General features: G+C 34.0%; 1 protein-coding gene across 9 annotated transcripts in view; it reads left to right on the forward strand.

Moving 5' to 3' along the window:
* LOC108747664 (disks large homolog 4) overlaps nucleotides 1–19,563 on the forward strand; it is a 333,352-nt gene that overhangs the window by 305,154 nt on the left and 8,635 nt on the right. For all 9 annotated transcript variants that reach the window (XM_018485269.1, XM_018485270.1, XM_018485272.1 and 6 more), the window contains 3 exons: nucleotides 16,667–16,880; nucleotides 17,311–17,468; nucleotides 18,435–18,684. In XM_018485269.1, coding sequence (XP_018340771.1) covers nucleotides 16,667–16,880; nucleotides 17,311–17,468; nucleotides 18,435–18,684 — 622 coding nt within the window. The remainder of the gene's footprint in view (nucleotides 1–16,666; nucleotides 16,881–17,310; nucleotides 17,469–18,434; nucleotides 18,685–19,563) is intronic.

Genomic DNA, 19,563 nt, shown 5'->3' on the forward strand with positions numbered 1-19,563 from the left:
AGATTACGTAGATTTTTATTTTATTTTAAAATAAAAATATATTTTTATTTTAAAATAAAATAAAAATCTACGTAATCTAGAAGAATAAAATTTTATTACATATTGCATTTTCAAAATTTATTTTCCAATAAGCGGTTTTGTGTCTTTTTTTAAATTAGTAATACTCATTGTTTTTATGAAAGAAAAATCAATTCTAAAAAAATCGATCCAAGAGTCTATACATCACAGATGGTCAGCAAGTTAGAAGCACTTTGTATATACCTAGAAAATATCTGCTGTTGACATATAGTAGGAGATTCATAAGATAAATGCAACAGCAGGGTTAATGGCAGTACGACCTATAAGAGTTTTCTCTGCAAAATTTCAGCAGACGTCGTATAATGATCGCTTGAAGAATGGTCATTATACAGCGTGCTCTACGATAGAAAGTTGCCAGGTATAAAGGCGAGCGTGTCGATTTTTAAAGGAACGGCATCAATTATCCAGTGCGCGGTTGACGGGTCTGATTACAACAATAAAAAGGAAAGGTGAAAGCACGAGGTGTTACGGCTAATAAGGGATTAACGTGCCGGGTGCGCGAATACGATCGACCCGATCGATTGACTCGATCATAATCTTCCAGGAAGGAAGATCCTGTCTAGACGTTGAGGGTTATCAACCGATGTTGTACTAACGCCTGATTATAAACGAGTATTTAAGTGGTACGTCCGTAATTATTAGCGGTTTGAACGTGACGCGAAAGTGGCTTGTAGTGCATCTGTGTGACTTTACGTGACGAGAAACCGAAGAAACATGACGCGGAACCGGCAGCAGATCTTTCCGCTGCGACCCTTCGCAACCCTGGGACGGCGGATCCTGCGGAACAAGCTGTACAGAAGGTACGTCGGGCGACGTAGGGTCTCTCATTGTGTAACGGTTATGTACGTAAAAAGGGCGGATTATGTCACCGTGATCGTGTTCGAGTATACGATAAGATCGAATTGCCGACTGCGTCGGGAATTTTTACACTTAATCGCGACAAATTTTCATTTCATTCGTATGGACTTCTATTATATTTTATATACATGCTCTAAAATTATATTTTATACAATATTATTTGGGGAAATGTTAATAACCTTTCTAGAGGATAGGGATCCAGTTTTTAAATCTTACAAGTTTTCTTTGAGCAAAACTTATTAATTCTTTATTTGATTATACTTCTTACCTTGAAATGTGTGTGACAGAGTTGTAGAATCATTACAATGGTTTTTCCCTCCTGTAAAGGTTAATGATAATATCATATATTGGAACATTATGTTAGAGTATAATTATACTATGATTACTTTATCTAGGAAAATAAAAAAATTTTGAACTCGTTGCTGGTACAAGTTATAATATTACTGTTTCGTGAGTGACAACTTTCACGCGAAGTCAGTTAAGATGCAGAATGACATTTGAAGAAAAGCGTGCGTCTGTAAATGTGTACGCGTAAGCGAAGAATATATATATAATTATACTTTCTTCCTTGATTAATCAATTATGTGTTTTCTATTAGGCCACCGCGAGATAAAGCGTACATGAAAGTTTATTAGTATTAGTTTTAATATATTAATTTATCGCGAGACTGTTCTTCACAAAATAACATGTAATTAGATAGGGGATAGTTGGTATAGCATAATGTTTGATAATAAGTGCTTTCTCTCTCCCAAGATTCCTTATCTAAACATACCTAATTAAATGGAGTCGCTATTGCACTTTGTATATATATGATATACAGTTTAAAATTATGTTTGTCATAAATGTTTCGAGACTCTGTTATTTCATTTAAAGTAATGAAAATAGGAAAAAGTGAAAGCGATTAAGGTATTAAATGTATTGCTCAATGAGCTTAATTTCAAACATGAAAAACTTGAGTGTCTGTCACAAATCAATGAATAATTTTGTTTCTATTATAAATAAAGTTTAGATTATTTTTTATCTGAGTCTTCTTAATATTTTTGAAATTTATACAATTACATTAGAAATTTGTTGATAAGAAATCGTAGTGGATGAACACAAATTTTAGATGAACTTGTCTGATAAGATTTTGTCAGCATGCATACATGACTGTTAAATTTTTAAATTTACAAATATAGAAAGTTTCTTTAAATGAGGCTCACTTTTAACAAAAGCACTCGGAAGCTAATTAAATCCAAAGTTACCTCGGTAAATAGAGATCGACCCTGTTCCGACGTGCAACTGTCGCGCTTATTATTGATATTCCGGGAGAAAATCGGCGTCTAATGGTGCCCCTTACACGCGGAGAACCATTTAACCCGGATTCTCCGGCTATCGCCGGCGGGTTCACAGCGCAGAATAACCGCGCCAACGCGGGCGGAGGCTCTCTTTCACTTTGCGAAATTCTCGGCACGCGATTCGGATTGACGCGCGCACGAAAACCAAATGCGACCAGAATTTTAATCGGCAACAACGGTATATGCCGTAATATACATTATAATATGGTCAAATCGTGTTCGACTAAATTCTTTCTTTTTTTTTTTGCATATTGCATGACCGATAACAATATCGATTTAGCCCACGTGTGTACTTTAATTTTTGTTACTTCGCGAGAAACGTCGAGTCCAGTTGGCAGGATTACGATGATTAATTGAGGCAATTATTGTGAGTTGCAAACTTTGGTTGTATATCCATTTGTTACGTATTTGTTACGATACAATTTGCGATGAACAAAATATGCATTGTGACTGGGGTAAGCATCAAAGCGAGGCAAACCACAAAGTCAGTTTTTTTTATTCCTGCATTCTCTGAACTGATACACATTTGAGGTGAAACAAACATATATTTGTTTCACTTCAACTTATTGCACCGTGTGCACTAGTTCACAGAGTTCTGAAATAAAAAAACAGACCTCTCGTATCTAAATATGCATTTTTAGCTAAATATGAATTTTGCTCTCTATGGCAGAGATTGCATAAATTATAGTAGGGTGGACCGAGGCAAATCAGATCACAAAGCTAATCGGATCAATATAAATTTTGAGACTGTTAGTCAACGTGTGGCGTTAATTTTGTTATTTTTCGTTTCAAACGAGCTGTTTTATCGTGCTATTTACTTCCGCCCGCTTCCTCTTGCATCAGAAAACAATAAACAACAGTTCTATATTGATGTGATTCAATATCAGTCGACGATATAAGCGCAGAGATCGTGAGTGCAGAAAGAGTGTTTTCTCTTACATAAAATCACGATTTCAAAAAATCGAACTTTGTAACTTTATAACGAAAAGGTTTATTTGAAACTTTAAACAGATTAAAATAATTTTCGCAGTGCCATTTTGTTCCGTATAGTTTACGAAATCAGTCTAGTAAATTCATTGATTTATTTCGCCCCTCAATGTTTGGAATAAGTCTCTCTCCTTAATTTTTTTGTTGTGTAATAAGAAATACTATATTTATGTATATATATTATTTTATGAAACCTCTAAGTCAAAGTTGTAAATATTAAAAATTTATAATCTGTAAAACTTAATAAAAATTTGTTTTTTATTCCTTTCTTACTAATAAATAAAAATTGATCTGATCTGCCTCGGTGTATATACATACTTAATGTATCTTATTTTTTAAATCGTGAAAAGATTTTAGAGAAATATGCAATTTCACGTTGCGTTCTGTTAATTATATGTATAAAAGCGCCATTGATTTTTCGCTGCCTTTTTAGCCCGGTGTTTCGTCTATATTATACATATGTTAGGCTTGATGACTCATTTTAGGGAGCAGCCGAGAATGTAACACGATTGGCCCGGCACGAATACGCGCGAAACACGTGTGTAAATATACATGCGATAAGTTCGAGGACATTAAAAGAGGGGGTGGACAAAGGACGTGGAGAGAAGCGAGTAGAGGAAGGATTAACAGGCGTTATCCGGCCGGAACGAAATGGCAATGTAATTGTGACGGACGGGCCGCCAGGCGGTTCTATCAGTGTGCTCGTCCAAATAGCAAATAGAGAGAAAGGAAGAGAGATGAAGATATATACATATATATACATACATACATACATACATACATACATATATATATATACATATATATAGATATATATATGTACAGAGTTCAAATTACAACGCTGGCTACCACCTGGGCTTTATGCTTGTTTTACTCGATTCAACTCCTCACTGCATTCTACGCGCGTCTCTGCTCCAGAGATCACATGAATGCTCTATATACTGACAATACCATTGACCTACGATCACTTCATTAAGCGCTAATTGCTTCCGTAACTTCTGCATGAAGTACGCGTCCCAATTAACGATAAATCAATGCTTCCACGACTAGTCAAACTAATTTTTCCTTTAGATACTTTGTGACTTATCGGTTATATAAAATTGCAACACGTTAAGTTGATTTTATGGAATAAGACAATTATATACTGTGTGTTTAATTTAATTACACATGTATCTATTTTATTTGAATTATATTTGCCTTTATACACATCTTTTTACATATATTACACAAAACTTAAAATTATTCCGATATTAAATTTGCTTTAGATAGTTCTAATCTGTAGAACAAAATTTGAAAAGAAAAATAGAATTCAGAAAATAAATTTTTATTTTATTAATGAATTTTATGCATATATATATATATTTATATATTCGAATACACGATGTATAAAATTAACATTTTATTTAAACGTTTATCTTCTGTTTTACATGAAGAAGCATAGAATATCAATTAAATTTCAATTAAATTTAACAATTATGAAAATGGTGAATAATTACATGGTGTTATTATATTTTAATCAATTTATATTTTAGTTTATTATGTTTCAATTGTATTTTGCAAATAAATTTTATAATACGTATTATTAAATGAACACATCCTATATAAGGATTTTTTTTTTTAAAATAAAACGATATTGTTTTATAGAAAATTATGTTTATGATTTTCAATTTCTCACAACTAATAAAATAATATTTCGGCAACGCTTATATGGCGGATTGATAGTTTCGAAATGAGATTAGTGTCTTCAAACAGACGATTGTTTTCTTAAAATAGACTAGTTGACCCAGGTCAAAGCAAAAAAGAATTGCCTCTAACCACAAGACAAAAGACACGAGAAAACCTCAGGCCTTAATCTGGCTTTAGGTCATGGCCATGATTTTACGAGGCCCGAGTCACTGTTCCATACGAATAAGCTTCGACCTACTCGCTTTTATGACCTCAATTGGGGAAGAGAAAATTGATTGCGCTTCGCTCATTTCTTAATGAATTCATTAAAAGAATGCTATCTAATAATTTGATTTAATTTCTAATAATAATAAAAAATATAGGATCGTAAAAAGGTAAAAATATTATATATAATGAATAAAATATTTTAATTGGAAAAAGAGATCTACGTAGGAAAATGCCGGGATAAATTAAAATTCAATGTTTTAGAGCGATTATATATATATATATGTATATATGTGTGTATGTACATTTATTTTATAAATTTTTCTTTCGAAAATTTTTATATAAAATTAATATGTAATATGCACACAGAAAAATCATTTTATTGCTGAGAAAATTACTCAATTAATTTTCTTTCTCTGAAATACTTAATGGATTTCTTTAACAAAAAAGTATTTTCTTGATGATAATCCTAAAATATACACATTTTAGAAAGATTTATTATTATGTACTCAAAACAAGAATTTATTTTCCTTGGAAGAATAAAATTAATCGAAGAAGTGATGTTATGTAAATAAGCAAATCGAATTTGTTTTAATTTAATAATCTTGATTGAAGTATTAAACTTACTAGGATTCAAAAATGTTTTGAGTAAATTTGATGCTTTTGATGAACTTATCACAGTTTTATGAATATATGAACTCTTGAATTATTTAAAACAAGTTACCACTTGCGTATTTTTCTGTTTGTGGATGCCAGTGATTGTTCGAACAAAAATTGAAAATGTTACAGAGATTCTCTTATGGACCGCTGTAAAACGTGCTCTCTTCATTAAATCCTTTCTAAAGTCATTCTCTCAAAGCGCCATTTCCACAGTGTAACAAAGACTTTAATGCTACGAGCAGGAGATCTAACGTAATTTATGTACAGACATGAGCAATCCCTACCAGAACAACCTTGAAGCTATAACGATCATGCTCGGAGATATTTCGTTGCGAAAGTTCGATACACGACCCGCGAAATCCCATTAAAGTCCTGAAACTTCGTTGCTTCGTGTGCTTTCGTTTCCGCTTCTGTTACGCGTATCACGAATGACAAGCTTTCGCATAGAAGGATCATTCTTCCGATCATTTCTTTCTGGGTTCTCTTGCATAATATTCAGATCGAAGTAAAAGGACTTTTTGCAATATTTACAGTCCTTCGAAATTTTAATTTGCAGCACAATTCCCTAGAATCCTTTTCTCATACCGAAAGACAGATAAGATGATTGAACAAAATCTATATAAAAGATACATATTTTCATTTAAAATTAAATTAAAATTAAATTATCCTTTTTTGCTGAAATAGAGAACGAACGAATTATTATGAATAAATGGCGAAAAGAGACAGAGATGAGTAGAGTAATATATTTTTTATGGACTTTTTCTTTGGGTAGTATTTCCGTCGGAAATGATCCGATTTATCCGCATGTCTCTCGCTTCGCGCGCCCTCATAAAACGCACGTGGCTCACGTGCTGCTTATCGGCGCTTCCCCTCGCCCTGAGGGTGAACAATTCCGTGTCAGCACAGGAAGGAACACGTGGTACTCCAAACCTTGAAATTACCCAGGCGGGTCCCCGCGGGGCGCAGTCGTTTCAAGGACTCCTTCCCGCGCGCCCGGTCGCGCAATGTCCTTATTAAGGAGCAGGGTCGAATGCCACTCCTTGCTGAACACGACCGTGACTTCGGTCTCGCGTTACTTCAACTCAGCTTTTCGGGTCAAGACCGTACGAGCTTATCCGCCTCATCGCGACCGGCATTAAGTTACGCCCGTGTTATTAAACAACGGCTGACATCCTCTATCGATTTCTCGTGAACAATAGTGCCCTCCCTTCCGAGGGAAATTTGTTACCGTCAATTATTGAATTACTTTATGTATAGACGAGTACAAGAGAAAATATATTAAGAGCAACTAAAATATCCATTGGTGTATCAAATAAAATATATATTAAAATTTTATTTTCAAATAAAATACTAAAATAACTAAAAATTATTGTGTACTAATTTTCAATGTATTTTGTTTTATTTTCTAAAGCTTTCGCAATGCTTCAAACATATTTTTAACAAAATTTTAAAAAAGAAAGGGTATTTGTAGTTATAAAAGAAAATAGAAAAGCATGATAAATAAACGTTTATCGTACCATTCTTCGTTTCTCTTTGTATTTATGTGCTTCGTGTAAAGTAACTACCTCCGGATGTACTATATAAGTATTACTGGATCGATTCTCGTCCTTGGAAGTCTCTTGAAGCATCTTACGGAAGAGGATATCGAGTTGTGAAAGATTCATATCTTCACGATACAGATCCTATTGTCTCCAGAGAACGTGCTATTGGCACAACTCTCGACTGAATCATCCGCTTCCATCAGCATATTCCTCAGGGATACTAAGATTCTAAGGTAGGCCAAGCACGAGAAGTTTCCGATCTCCGGCCTCGATAAACTCGAGTAACATGCTTGTCGAATAAAATAATATATTGGAATCATTTTACATGAAAAGTGAATTTGATTTCATTTGATTTAGAGAAAATAATTTCGCTTTATTTTTGACCTGGAATGAAATATGCCAAGCCAACTGGAAATATCTCTAGTGTGAAGTTAATAATTTTGCATTTGTCGCGAAGAAAAAATATAAATAATTATAGGTAAACTATAAACCACATGAAGAAAGATGTTTCAAATCAGTAACACGAGAGAGCGACGACTAAAAGTATAATATAATTACGTCAAGATATTGTTGTCGAGTGCGCTTTTCAAAACATTACAATTGCAAACTGCAACCACGATACGATAATAGAGTACTTATCTGCTACGGACGATACAATTCTGTCTTATCTGATGGAAGCCTTTATTTCCACGCTTTGTAACGGTCCACGTGTTGCAACAGTTGCCGATAAGTATTCATAAAATCGCGATGTCGGCGGATGCTGCGGAAGGCAGCAGCGAGCTTGTTCCTATATCGAAACGCAGAGAGCGCAGGGGATGCTACTATATATACATATTCGTGTGGGGGTGTCGGGTATGCGCGCGCGTTTCTTTGCAAGTAGGTCAATCGAAGAAGCGATACATCGGGAGTTTCCATTTTCACGAAACTGGTTTTGATTACACTCGCTGCCACAATTAGCGGCGACACAAACAATTTCTACAATTGAAAAAAAAAAAAAATTAATCCTGAAGTACATACATACGATATGTACTCTCCATATATACTCTCTCGATTGACCGACCTCTGATGCTTTTAATCAAACGAAAGTTTTGCTATTAAGAAGCCGCTAATGACGATGCAGATAATGTGCGCTATACACACACCGTGGGGAGTTCCATTTCTCATACATTATTTTTCAACAAGTTCTTTGATCAATTCGAGGTCGATTTTTCATTAGCTAATGTCAAGGGAGATCGCCATTTACCGTAGTTTTTATCATCATATCTTTATAATTAAGTTTTTTTTTTGATCCAATTAAAATTCTATCAAAGGAATTCTATTTAAAATTCATAGGCAATTTATAGGTCATTTCTAAGCAGAATCGTAAGGCTCGTAACTTGTTCTCGTAAGATTTGTAAAAACTGGGATTGGAATGTTTTCTTTATATGCAGTATCTCTTTACAAACAGCTTTTTGCTATTCACAAAATTTATGAGAATTTATGAGAAATTGTAGATATTTACGAATGATCGTACGTTTTACGATATGCGTAGAATTATATATACAACTCCAGTCATAAATCCTTATAAGTCTTAAAAAAATAAGTTACGAGCCTTACGATTCTGTTTAGTATTGACCTATTTTTGGTAATATATTTTTTTTCTAAAGTGTATAGTATGATTAGTTTAATAATCTAGCTTGTATAAAAACTTTTTTCAATCTCTTACAATTAAAAAAGTGCATCCGTTAAGAAGAAACGGACTCTAAATTGATTAAGGTTATCGTTATAATAAAAATACACCATAATTTGCAACTACATTTATAACAATAGTGTTTATAAATAATACTTAACTTTCATATAATATTTTTATCTAATTTATTTATCAAGTGATTAATTATTTAAAAAATTAGACATATATTTCCTTTGTATATTTTATTAGTCTATTTTTTCTGTCATTCGAGTGAAATTAGAATTAAAATCCTGTTTCCGGTCGCATATTTTTATTCTTATAGGATTGCATCTTGAATATAAGCTACTACTGAGAAAATTAAGAAGACTGATGCAATTATTTCACGAAAACGTCGTCTTTAAAGGCATTATTTATGTTTCATAAGACTGTCTCGCTTTAACCACACAAACCAATGACGGGTATTAATTGCCGCTTCTCCAAGTCGCCTCTGTTGAATCTGAAGGAAAAAGTAAAAGGGAGATGAGACATAACTCTTTAGCCGAGAAACGCGTAATTAAATCGTTCCTCGATGCTCTGAGGTTTTAATCGTGAAATGTAATTTTTCAACGCTTCTCTTACGAGGGATCGAGCTCACTGGCTTTTTAATTCCTTCGATGTTTCTTCTTTGTTAGCATTCGGAGATAAAAATTTTGTCAGATGGTTGCAACACTTCGATGCGCTCTTCTAATTTGTTGCTTTTACACGCGCGCTTTGTGCTCACGACTTCTTTTTCTTCTGCTCAAATAGCTAGGAATATCGAGAGTTCTTCTGCTTTCAGACATTTTGCCCATTAGGAGAAATTTCTTTTTCAGTTTATTTAAAATATTTGCTTCGTTCAAGTGAATATCCTATTTTGCCCAATCTAACAATCAAGAACTTGCATATTTTTCGCGTGAGTTTTTTTTTCTCCTACATTACGTGGCCTAGTATGTTTAAATTATGATAATTGAACTTTCTTATGAATTGCTAATTATCGATTTCGCAGAAATTATTTCGTACTTTTTCTTCTCTGTACCATCCCTACTATTTTCTCATAATTCAGTATTCTGTATTTTACTATATTTTTTAAATATTCCTAATTTTTATTCGCATTCTACAATATTCTCTCATTGCTATTCTGCTTTCTATATACATTTCACTTCGATCTTCCTGCCACATCTATTTATCCTGCACGCTCTCTTTTTGTATCCCGTTTCTTTTTATAGCTAAGGAAAATCTTTCTCCCCATATATACTCTAAGGAACTTTATTCCAGGGTGGGATAAATTTACCACAGCTATCTTTATCCACATCTATTTCTGCATTATTCTTTATTTTTTTTTTTATGCGCGAGCAACGATTTTCGCTGATATGTTTAGATATCGGCCCTGAGAGTGGCCGTGCGAAAAAGGCTGAAAGTTTAGCGGGTTGCCCTAGTTTTCCAAAAGAGCGGCGATCGCAGTGGCGGTGGTAACGGCGGCGGCAACGGCGGCGGCAACGGTGGTGGTGGTGATGGTGGTGCTACGAGGCGGTGGTGAAAAGAGGGTTGCGACGCAGGGTTACAGCGCGCGCCAGAGAGAGTCAGCTTATTTCTATCGATCCTGACGATAGTAGTTCGCAGTGGCCGCCTCGGCGGCGCGGCGCATGGCGACACGATACGGCGCGGCGGCGACTACCTATGCTCCACGGCCTTTAATCCGTCGCGACGCCCCCAACCGACGTCGGGACGTCGCCGTTGGTTCGTGATCGAAAGAGAGCACGGAGAGAGAGAGAACCAGCAACAACGTCGCGCCAGCTGGTCCAAGGGATCGCGCATCATTTCGCCCTCTCTCTGCATCCCTTTCTGCATCCCTCTCTTTCTCTCTCTCTCTCTCTCTCTCTCTCTCTCTCTCTCTCTCTCTCTAGTTCTCTCTTTCTTTCTTCCTCTTCGTCCACCACCGCTCTCTTCCTGCATTCGTTATCGATCAACCTGCATGATCGACCACAATCATGTGTACTCGCCGTCCGGATGTTCGCCGATACGCGCTAACCATCGACAAGGGTGCACCGTGTAACGAGAAACCACTCCTTGGTGACAACTCGTCCTTCCGCAGCGGAACCGCAGTGGCGTTACGTCATTGTTCCATTTATTCCGCGCTGCGAAGGAAACAGGTGCGGGTTTTACAACACGACACGTCTTCAAGTGTTCGCGAGTGCGAATAGATTGAAAATCAGCGCAACCATCTGTTCTTTCGTTCAGACAAATTGTGCTGTCCGCTGCGATGAGAAGATGAATAATCGAACATGGTGAATGAGAAATTTACCGCGCGCTTGTTTATTAGCGAAATCGAGTGCTTTATTGACGTGGACGCATCGTAAGACGAGAGATGCACGAGACGTGCTTATCTTCGCTGATGTTTGTCTCGATGATGAAATGGGAAGAGTGGAGTGTCCTAGGAACGGGGGATGCGGTTCAAATGGTATGAGAGAGTATACGGTACCGTTATTGTACATATTGCATTAGACGGAATTGTGCGTTACTCTTAAAGTGGGAAAAAAACGAAAGACGGTTTAAGAGTTGACAGTAAATAGTAATTTGTGCGATTGCTGCACAATCTTTCGAAGAGTAAACGAAACGGCAAGTAGATGAAGGAGATATGCGTACTTAAATTTATAATAAATGTACCAGTTATATACGTTTCAGAACTGCAAAACCAGACCAGTAATTAGCTTGAATTCAATGAAAGAATTCTTAATAAATTTATGAATTAATCGTTTTTCAGGCATCTTTAGCTTTCTATTTTGCAATCTAAATTCTTTGCAGGATTGCAAAAATATAGAATCTTCGATATCTCGACAGTTCGAAGCACTGATAATTTATATGTAACTTTCATATGGATTAGTTTCGTTTATATTTTCGATACTGATCAGCATTAGTTTTGAATACATGTTCACGGCCGTGTATGTGAAGACTCGATGAAGCGTATATTGAATGGCAACTCTGATTTGAACATCCGCTTTAAATATAGATATTCAATCCGAAGTTATCTATAACATTGATATTTAATTCTTACAAGTTCACGTGATGATTTTTCGCGTTCTGTTCTTTATTAAACGATGAGTCCTTCGTATTTGGATTAATTTTTATCACTTCTACAAATGTACAAAAATTATTAAACTGTACTTACATATACTTCAACATCTTTAGAAAGTATTTGTAAGATTATGTTGAAAAATGGAATAAAAAACATTATTTAGTAAAATGTTCCTAGTATTTTAAAGAAAAGAAATGCATAGAACGCACGAATGATCCAATCGTACAATCATAAGTTAATTATCTTTGTAATAACTTTAATTATCTTTATAATTCTCTCTCTCTATGATATGTTTAATACTCGTTTCTATCAATATAGAATAATTTTAATTTTACTTTAACTTACTTTTTATCTTTTTCTAGTTCTAAAAATTAGGAAAGGATAAATAGAAAGTTAAACCGAGATTAATCTACATTGTTAGAAATGGACATAAATCCATACGAAGGATTTATAAAATGGTAAGCTGAATATCTTTCGAAAACAATTTGTTTAGTAGATTATTCTCGTACTTCAATCTCAAAGTTTTTATTTGTCTTTACAAGTTATATCAGCTATTTCTATCTCGACGTATATTTTTATAAATAATTTTTACGCCTATCCGTATAACATATTATTATGACATATCTATTATAGATATTTACGATAAAACAGTACTTGACGATATTATATCATCGATCGTATTAATATTAAATCGATATAATATTAACTCATCGAACATTAGATAATATTACTGCGTTACAAGACGAACCAGTCAGATTCTTTAACTGCAGAAACGTCTCAAGTTGTCTCATTACCATGATTTATCGTCGTAAAGTATTTATGAGCGCAGGATATATATATATATATATATATATATACTTCGCTTTTAGGTATTGCGCAATATCGCGATACTGGAAAATCCGTTTCCTGCAACGACACACCCGTCTCGCGAAAGGGGGTCGGCACGCGTTGCAAGTAATGCGAATACGTATAATTAAAGCCTCGAATCGAGAGCACATGATAATCCGTAATACGTGCACGTATCCGTGCCGCGATGCCACATGACTAGTTAGTGACACGCGTCAACGTCAATGCGCGTGTCAGACTGGCGGAAACATATGCTGCAAACCTCTACGCACATCCGGCGCGCACTTTCCACCACGCAGAAACACACGTAATCCCCGTTTAACGTGAGCCAATCGCGACGGAGGATCTCGAGAATCTGGTGGATGGATTCGACAACTGCATCAATTACCGAGTGACCCAATAAATGATAGACGTGATAAGAGAATTTATACTCGTTATTCCTTTCGTATATAGAAACATTCTTCCACAATCAGATTTTTTTATAAATATTTTCTATCTATATAGAGTTATTAACAAATAATAAATAGTGGATCTTAACTGAAAAAGCTCGGTTTAGCAATTATATATACAGTGGCACGCGAAAATCTCGAACTTCATTATAAAATTGCGTTTGCCGCGAAAAGAAGAAATTATTATTAGGAAAATTATGTTGAAGATAAAATTATCTGGATAGGTTCCTTTCTTTTTTACATTTTTTAATGATAATAAAAAAACGATTGTTAAATTTAATGTCACGATTGTTATTCTTTTATTAGTAATATATTACAGTAGGAGCGAAGGAATGTGTTATAAATGAGAATTGGAACGATGGCTCATTTCGATCTATCGACAATAAATGGACGATAATGTCAAAGTTTTCCTGAGACGTGTCAGGATATCCGATCTCTTTTGTAGGACACCATTCTTTTTATTGCTAGCAAGACTCATTGATATTCACGCTAAAAGCACGAGCCACTTTTTCACGCACATAATGATACAAAAATTAATACTAAAGTGCATATGTTATCATTTTTATTTTTAATGAAACATAATAATATATTTTTTTTATTTTAAAATATTAATATTCTAGTAATATCTTCAAGTGTCACAGTAGAATTTTATGAAAATAATATTTGAATAATGATTATAATTTTGGAGATCTGTGCGAAAACACGATTACATTTTAATTACATATAAGTAATATTCCGAGTATCGAGTGCTTATCACGCGTGTGCAACAAGAGCGAATTGCATCCATTAAGATAAGCGACGAGCGAACAGTCGGATGCGAACAGCTCGGATGGTTGTCTCTCGCGAGCTGGTAACATGAACTTAATTTGTGTTCCCGGCGGCAGCGCACCAACCGTTAATTCGAGGTCTTCGTTAACATGAGCAAGAGAAAGCCGTCGTCGAGTGGTTGCGCCTCGAGGTTGCATACAGGTCACCAACAGGAATTCATGTTACGTACCATATAACCGGACGATGATGATGACGTGCAACCTTCGTAATTTCGCCCCTCGAAAAGACTCCGCACTAATTATATAGAAAATTGGATTCCGAAATGAGTCGGTTTTCACATATATTGTAGCTTATATGTGGTGAACCAAAAATATACATGGCTCAAATAATTGCTAGTTCTTGAGCTGTACAGGTATATAAAATTTGTGTTTGTAGAGCACCTTTAATAAACCATAGCTAAAAAACCTATTCATTATTGAGTCTTACGTCTACGACATTTTATTATAAGCTACATTATATGTGAAAATTGATTTATTTCGGGACCCAATTTTGTATACAATTAGTGCGAGGTTTATTAATTATATGGAAATATTATTATATTGGATTATTATATTTCGATGAAACAGTCAGTTGTCATATATGATGTTGTTTATAATGTGTTGAGGAAAAAATGTCACAGAGGCACAAGGCTCAGTTATACAGTTATAGTTTTTGAGCTGTGATATCATCATCTATCAAATATTATAGTAATCTATCAAACAAAATATCATATATCAAAGGTGCTTTGTAAGCACAAGTTTTACACTTTTGATACATTACAGTTTAAGGGTTCATTATTTGAATCATGTGTGTATTTTTGTTCATCATATAATATTATAAGCTACAGCATATGTGAAAACTCATTTCACCGGGAATTTTCTATATTTAATGCGGCCTTTTAACGAATATCCAACGATTCACAGGAAACGTGTCCATTGGTAAAGAGCTTTTGAACAACGATAAAGGCATAACGCGAATGTCACGTTACGTTTGAAAAATTATCTTCTTACTTTATTATCGTCGAACATAGTAAAACTGACACCAGAGAATGACTGAGGGATTTTCTCTAGCCCATGTGTTAGTAAGCCTTCATGAATTGATTTCTTCAGTTTGTTTATGCCTGCGTATATGTATATGTGCAAGGGCGTAAGTATATGTGTATGTGTGTGAGGATTAGTATCCCGACTTGGTTGCCCGGATGCGTAAGCGCTTACGTAGGACGTTTCATTGATCGACACGCTTTTGCGTCATACTCGTGCCGTTTACACGAATTCGTATATGATCGTCATTGTTGAACTGTTGACATTTACTATTGATGTCAAAAAGCGACTATGTGAAAGATGATTTTAATGGTCTTTTAAAATAAATGATCTTCGTGATCACATTTTGATTCGTCACTATTCGTAGCTCTTATTTTAAAATCGTGTTAGGTAATAATACTTTATTTTTAAGATACTAATACGGCTCGGTAATTCGTTTATGTTTTAAGATTATACTTAAGACAGTTTTAAACAAGAACCGAATTATGACCTACGACAGATACAGACTTTTTATCTCTTCCGTTTTTTAAGTGACAATAATAATAATCTTTATTGCAATGTACAACATAGTTAATTACAAAGCTGAAAGACGAAAAGAAATACAAAAGATAATATAGTACACGTAAATGATGAAGCTCCGTGAAGACTCAGTAACAAAATATTAAGAAAAATAAGCAAAAATAAAAATAGACAGCAATATCGAATATAATTAATTCGTATATACGTGCGATGTGTTTTCTTATAAAACTAGATAATGGACCACATTGAGAAATTTCGACAATTTTGTTCTCTACAGAAAATCTATGCAGTTCATACGAATTTTATCTAAAGTTGTGATTTCGAGATTAATCGGGCCTTGGTTATTTTATGAAATTTAATGAAATTCTCAAATTTCTTCACCGAAATTTATTTCGTCCGAATAGTTCAGTACATAATTAGGATGCCATTATTCGCGCAAGTCCTCGCATTATGCTTCTCGTTATGGTGAAGTAGATTTTTAATTTACGAAAACTCCATGGCATGACGGCATAAATTTCCCGACCGGTCTTCTAGTTAACGTGATAATCGTGCCTATACCATAAGAATCGTGGCAAAAATTTGCATTTTGATTCGCGATTAAAATGCAAGCGCGTTGACACGCAATACGTAGCCAGGCGTAAATCTTAAATTGAGAACATCCACGCTTGTCTATGATTTATAAATATTTATAAATTAATTTATCTCCTCGGTGTGTGTGTGCTCTTGAGGTGCAGCAGAAATTAATCAACTTACATATATAATCTCAGCACATTTTATAGAAATGCACATACATTATCCAGTCATTATCCAGTCATTAATAATAATTGCTGCAGCAATTTCACATTTCTGAGAATATTATTAATGTTGAATATGGTCCATCTCTTTTTTTTTCAGGGAAGTTCGGACCGTCGTATTGAATAAAGGCTCTCCTGGTCTGGGCTTTAACATCGTTGGTGGTGAAGATGGTGAAGGCATCTTCATCTCGTTCATTCTAGCCGGAGGTCCGGCCGATCTCAGCGGTGAATTACGCAGAGGTGATCAGATATTGAGCGTTAATGGTATCAATCTCCGAACAGCCACTCACGAGGAGGCCGCCGCGGCTCTCAAGGTGAGATCTTCGGTTTTGCTTTGTTATTATTTAAATAATATGTAATCGTTACATAATTCAGCCACTTTTGGTGGTTTTCAACAACAGACATAGTATAACACAGTGATCATTTCATCTTCGTTTAACATTGGCAAACAATAAGAATCTAATGATTCACTGTGTCATCTGTGTCTCTCTTCTTAGAAAACATCTTTTAGCTTCGGCAAAAAATTATAATCCGTTAAAAAAAAATGTATTACGAAATATCTCTTGTTAACCGAAATTTGAAATAAAATATAATATTAAATTAAATATTGAAGAATGCTGATTATATAAATAATAATTTTGATATTAGGTAATATTTATAAGTTACTTTCTCCAAAAAATTTCAAAAGTTGCGTTTAATCGAAAATAATGGATACGGATTTTTTTTTTGTTTACGTGTATTCAGGGTACTGGTCAAACAGTGACAATCGTGGTGCAATACAAACCGGAGGACTATAATAGATTTGAGGCGAAGATCCAGGATCTTAAACAACAAATCTCGCAACAGAATGTAATGACAGGCACCCTCATGAGGACCTCTCAAAAGAAATCACTCTACGTGAGGTAATTATACTTTTGCGATTATCTTTCGCCTCGATCATTTGTCGCATAGGGTTCCAATTTCAAAACCGTTTAAACCAGGATTAGTTATCTGGTGTTTTTATGTCCCCATCGCGAAAAAATGTGAATTACGTGAATATTGTCCTTTTTCTTTTTATGCATATTTTCTTTCTTTTTTAATGACTATCCTTTATAAACCTTTAAATATGCAATTTCATCGAAAATCTGTAATAAAAAAGCGTTGCATTAATTAAAGTTTTTATTTTTTATAAGTAAAATTTTTCTAAAAAATGTCATTTTAAGCTATTTAGTCGTTAGTGTGTTTATTTTATTTAATATTTGTTTGGTTTTTCTACTTAGATACTTTTTTAAGAAAATCGTGAGTAAATCCATAATGTGTTAAAATGTCAACAAAACGAAAAATGATTAATAATATACAATATATTGTTAAGTAGTGATTTTAAATAAGACTTGAATCACTTAAAGCATTCGCAGTGATCGTTTATATAAAAAAAAAGACTATTTTCGGATTAAACACATTTAATTAAAATTAGAGTGAAAATACTCGTATATTTTCAAACAAATTAAAGTCGTGGCTTATTTCGAGCTTATAATTAGACTGACTTTAAATTAATACAATTATCATAAGAATATAAATGCACTACATAATATTCTAAATATAATTAATAAAATAATATAAAAATACAAACGTTTCGGCTTACAAAGCCTTTTTCAGTGTTATTCTTCTTATTTTATGTAATCTGTCTTAACACATTTTGATATTTGAATTTTATATAAATGGACACATCACTAATGGTTTTTTTTTAAATATTTATTATATGCGATATCTAATTGTTTATTTAATAATGTATTTTTGCTGTATTTAATTAACACACATAGCTTCGCGTATAAATAAATAATTTGTGTAAAATATGAAGGTAAAAATATGACAATATTTTCTCCCCAAAGAGCGTTGTTCGATTACGACCCCAACAAAGACGATGGTCTGCCGAGCCGCGGCTTGGCGTTCCGTTATGGCGAAATCTTGCACGTGACGAACGCTAGCGACGACGAATGGTGGCAGGCGAGAAGAGTCACCCCACAGGGCGAGGAAGAAGGTCTGGGTATAATACCCTCGCGCAGGCGATGGGAACGTAAGCAGCGTGCCAGGGACCGCTCTGTCAAGTTCCAGGGGCACATGCCAGTCATTCTTGATAAGGTGAGTTAAACGGGAATTTCTCGAAGCTCCCGATTTCTCCGAAAATGACGAAAAATCACGAATGATAATACAATTATAATTATTTATTATTATTATTATTATTATTATTTTTGATGATATACAAATATAGCGGAAAAAATTTTTCTCTTTTATTAAAAATTAAAGTAATAACTCGTATTTATAGAAATATCAACGAAATTTGCCATATATGGTATATAAAATTAGTTTAATCATTATGTATTATTTTAGTAAAATTGTAATTGTTTTAACCTTTTTTTATCTTTCAAATTTTATCTCGATATTTTTTTATATTAATTGTAAGTTTGATTTCTTATTTTGAGCTTATTCGAAATAAAATATTGTACTAAATTTTATAAAATCTCAGCACGCATTATAGAACTGTTCAGAATGGATTTTGATTGGAATTATTTTGTTATCTCTAGAAAATAAAATAAAAATTTAGGGAATAATTGAACAATTCCCAAATTCGGAATTTATTTTGAATAATTCCATAGGACATGCCCTGATCAAAGCGATAGAATTGATGACATTTTATTATCTTAAATTAAGGAAAATTTTTGATGAGGTTTCTTTGCAATATAAACTACAGTTCCGCGACATTCTCGCGATGCGAAATAATTCGTAATCTCGTTTTGAAAACGTGTGTAATCGAAAATACGTGTCCATTCGATACTGTTTTATTTACTAACGAGGAGAGGTGTTTAATTAAATATTTATCACAATCAATAGCCGTATAACTATTTCAGCTTGCAAATTTGATAAGGCCAAAGAATTAATTTCAAATTTGCGTGACAAATGTTTCAGTTGTAATGTTTTCTCTCTAAAAATATTCAATTTCTTTAAAAATGACAACAAAGA

Source organism: Trachymyrmex septentrionalis, unplaced genomic scaffold (genome assembly GCF_001594115.1).
Source record: "Trachymyrmex septentrionalis isolate Tsep2-gDNA-1 unplaced genomic scaffold, Tsep1.0 scaffold20, whole genome shotgun sequence".
Taxonomy (NCBI): Eukaryota; Metazoa; Arthropoda; class Insecta; order Hymenoptera; family Formicidae; genus Trachymyrmex; species Trachymyrmex septentrionalis.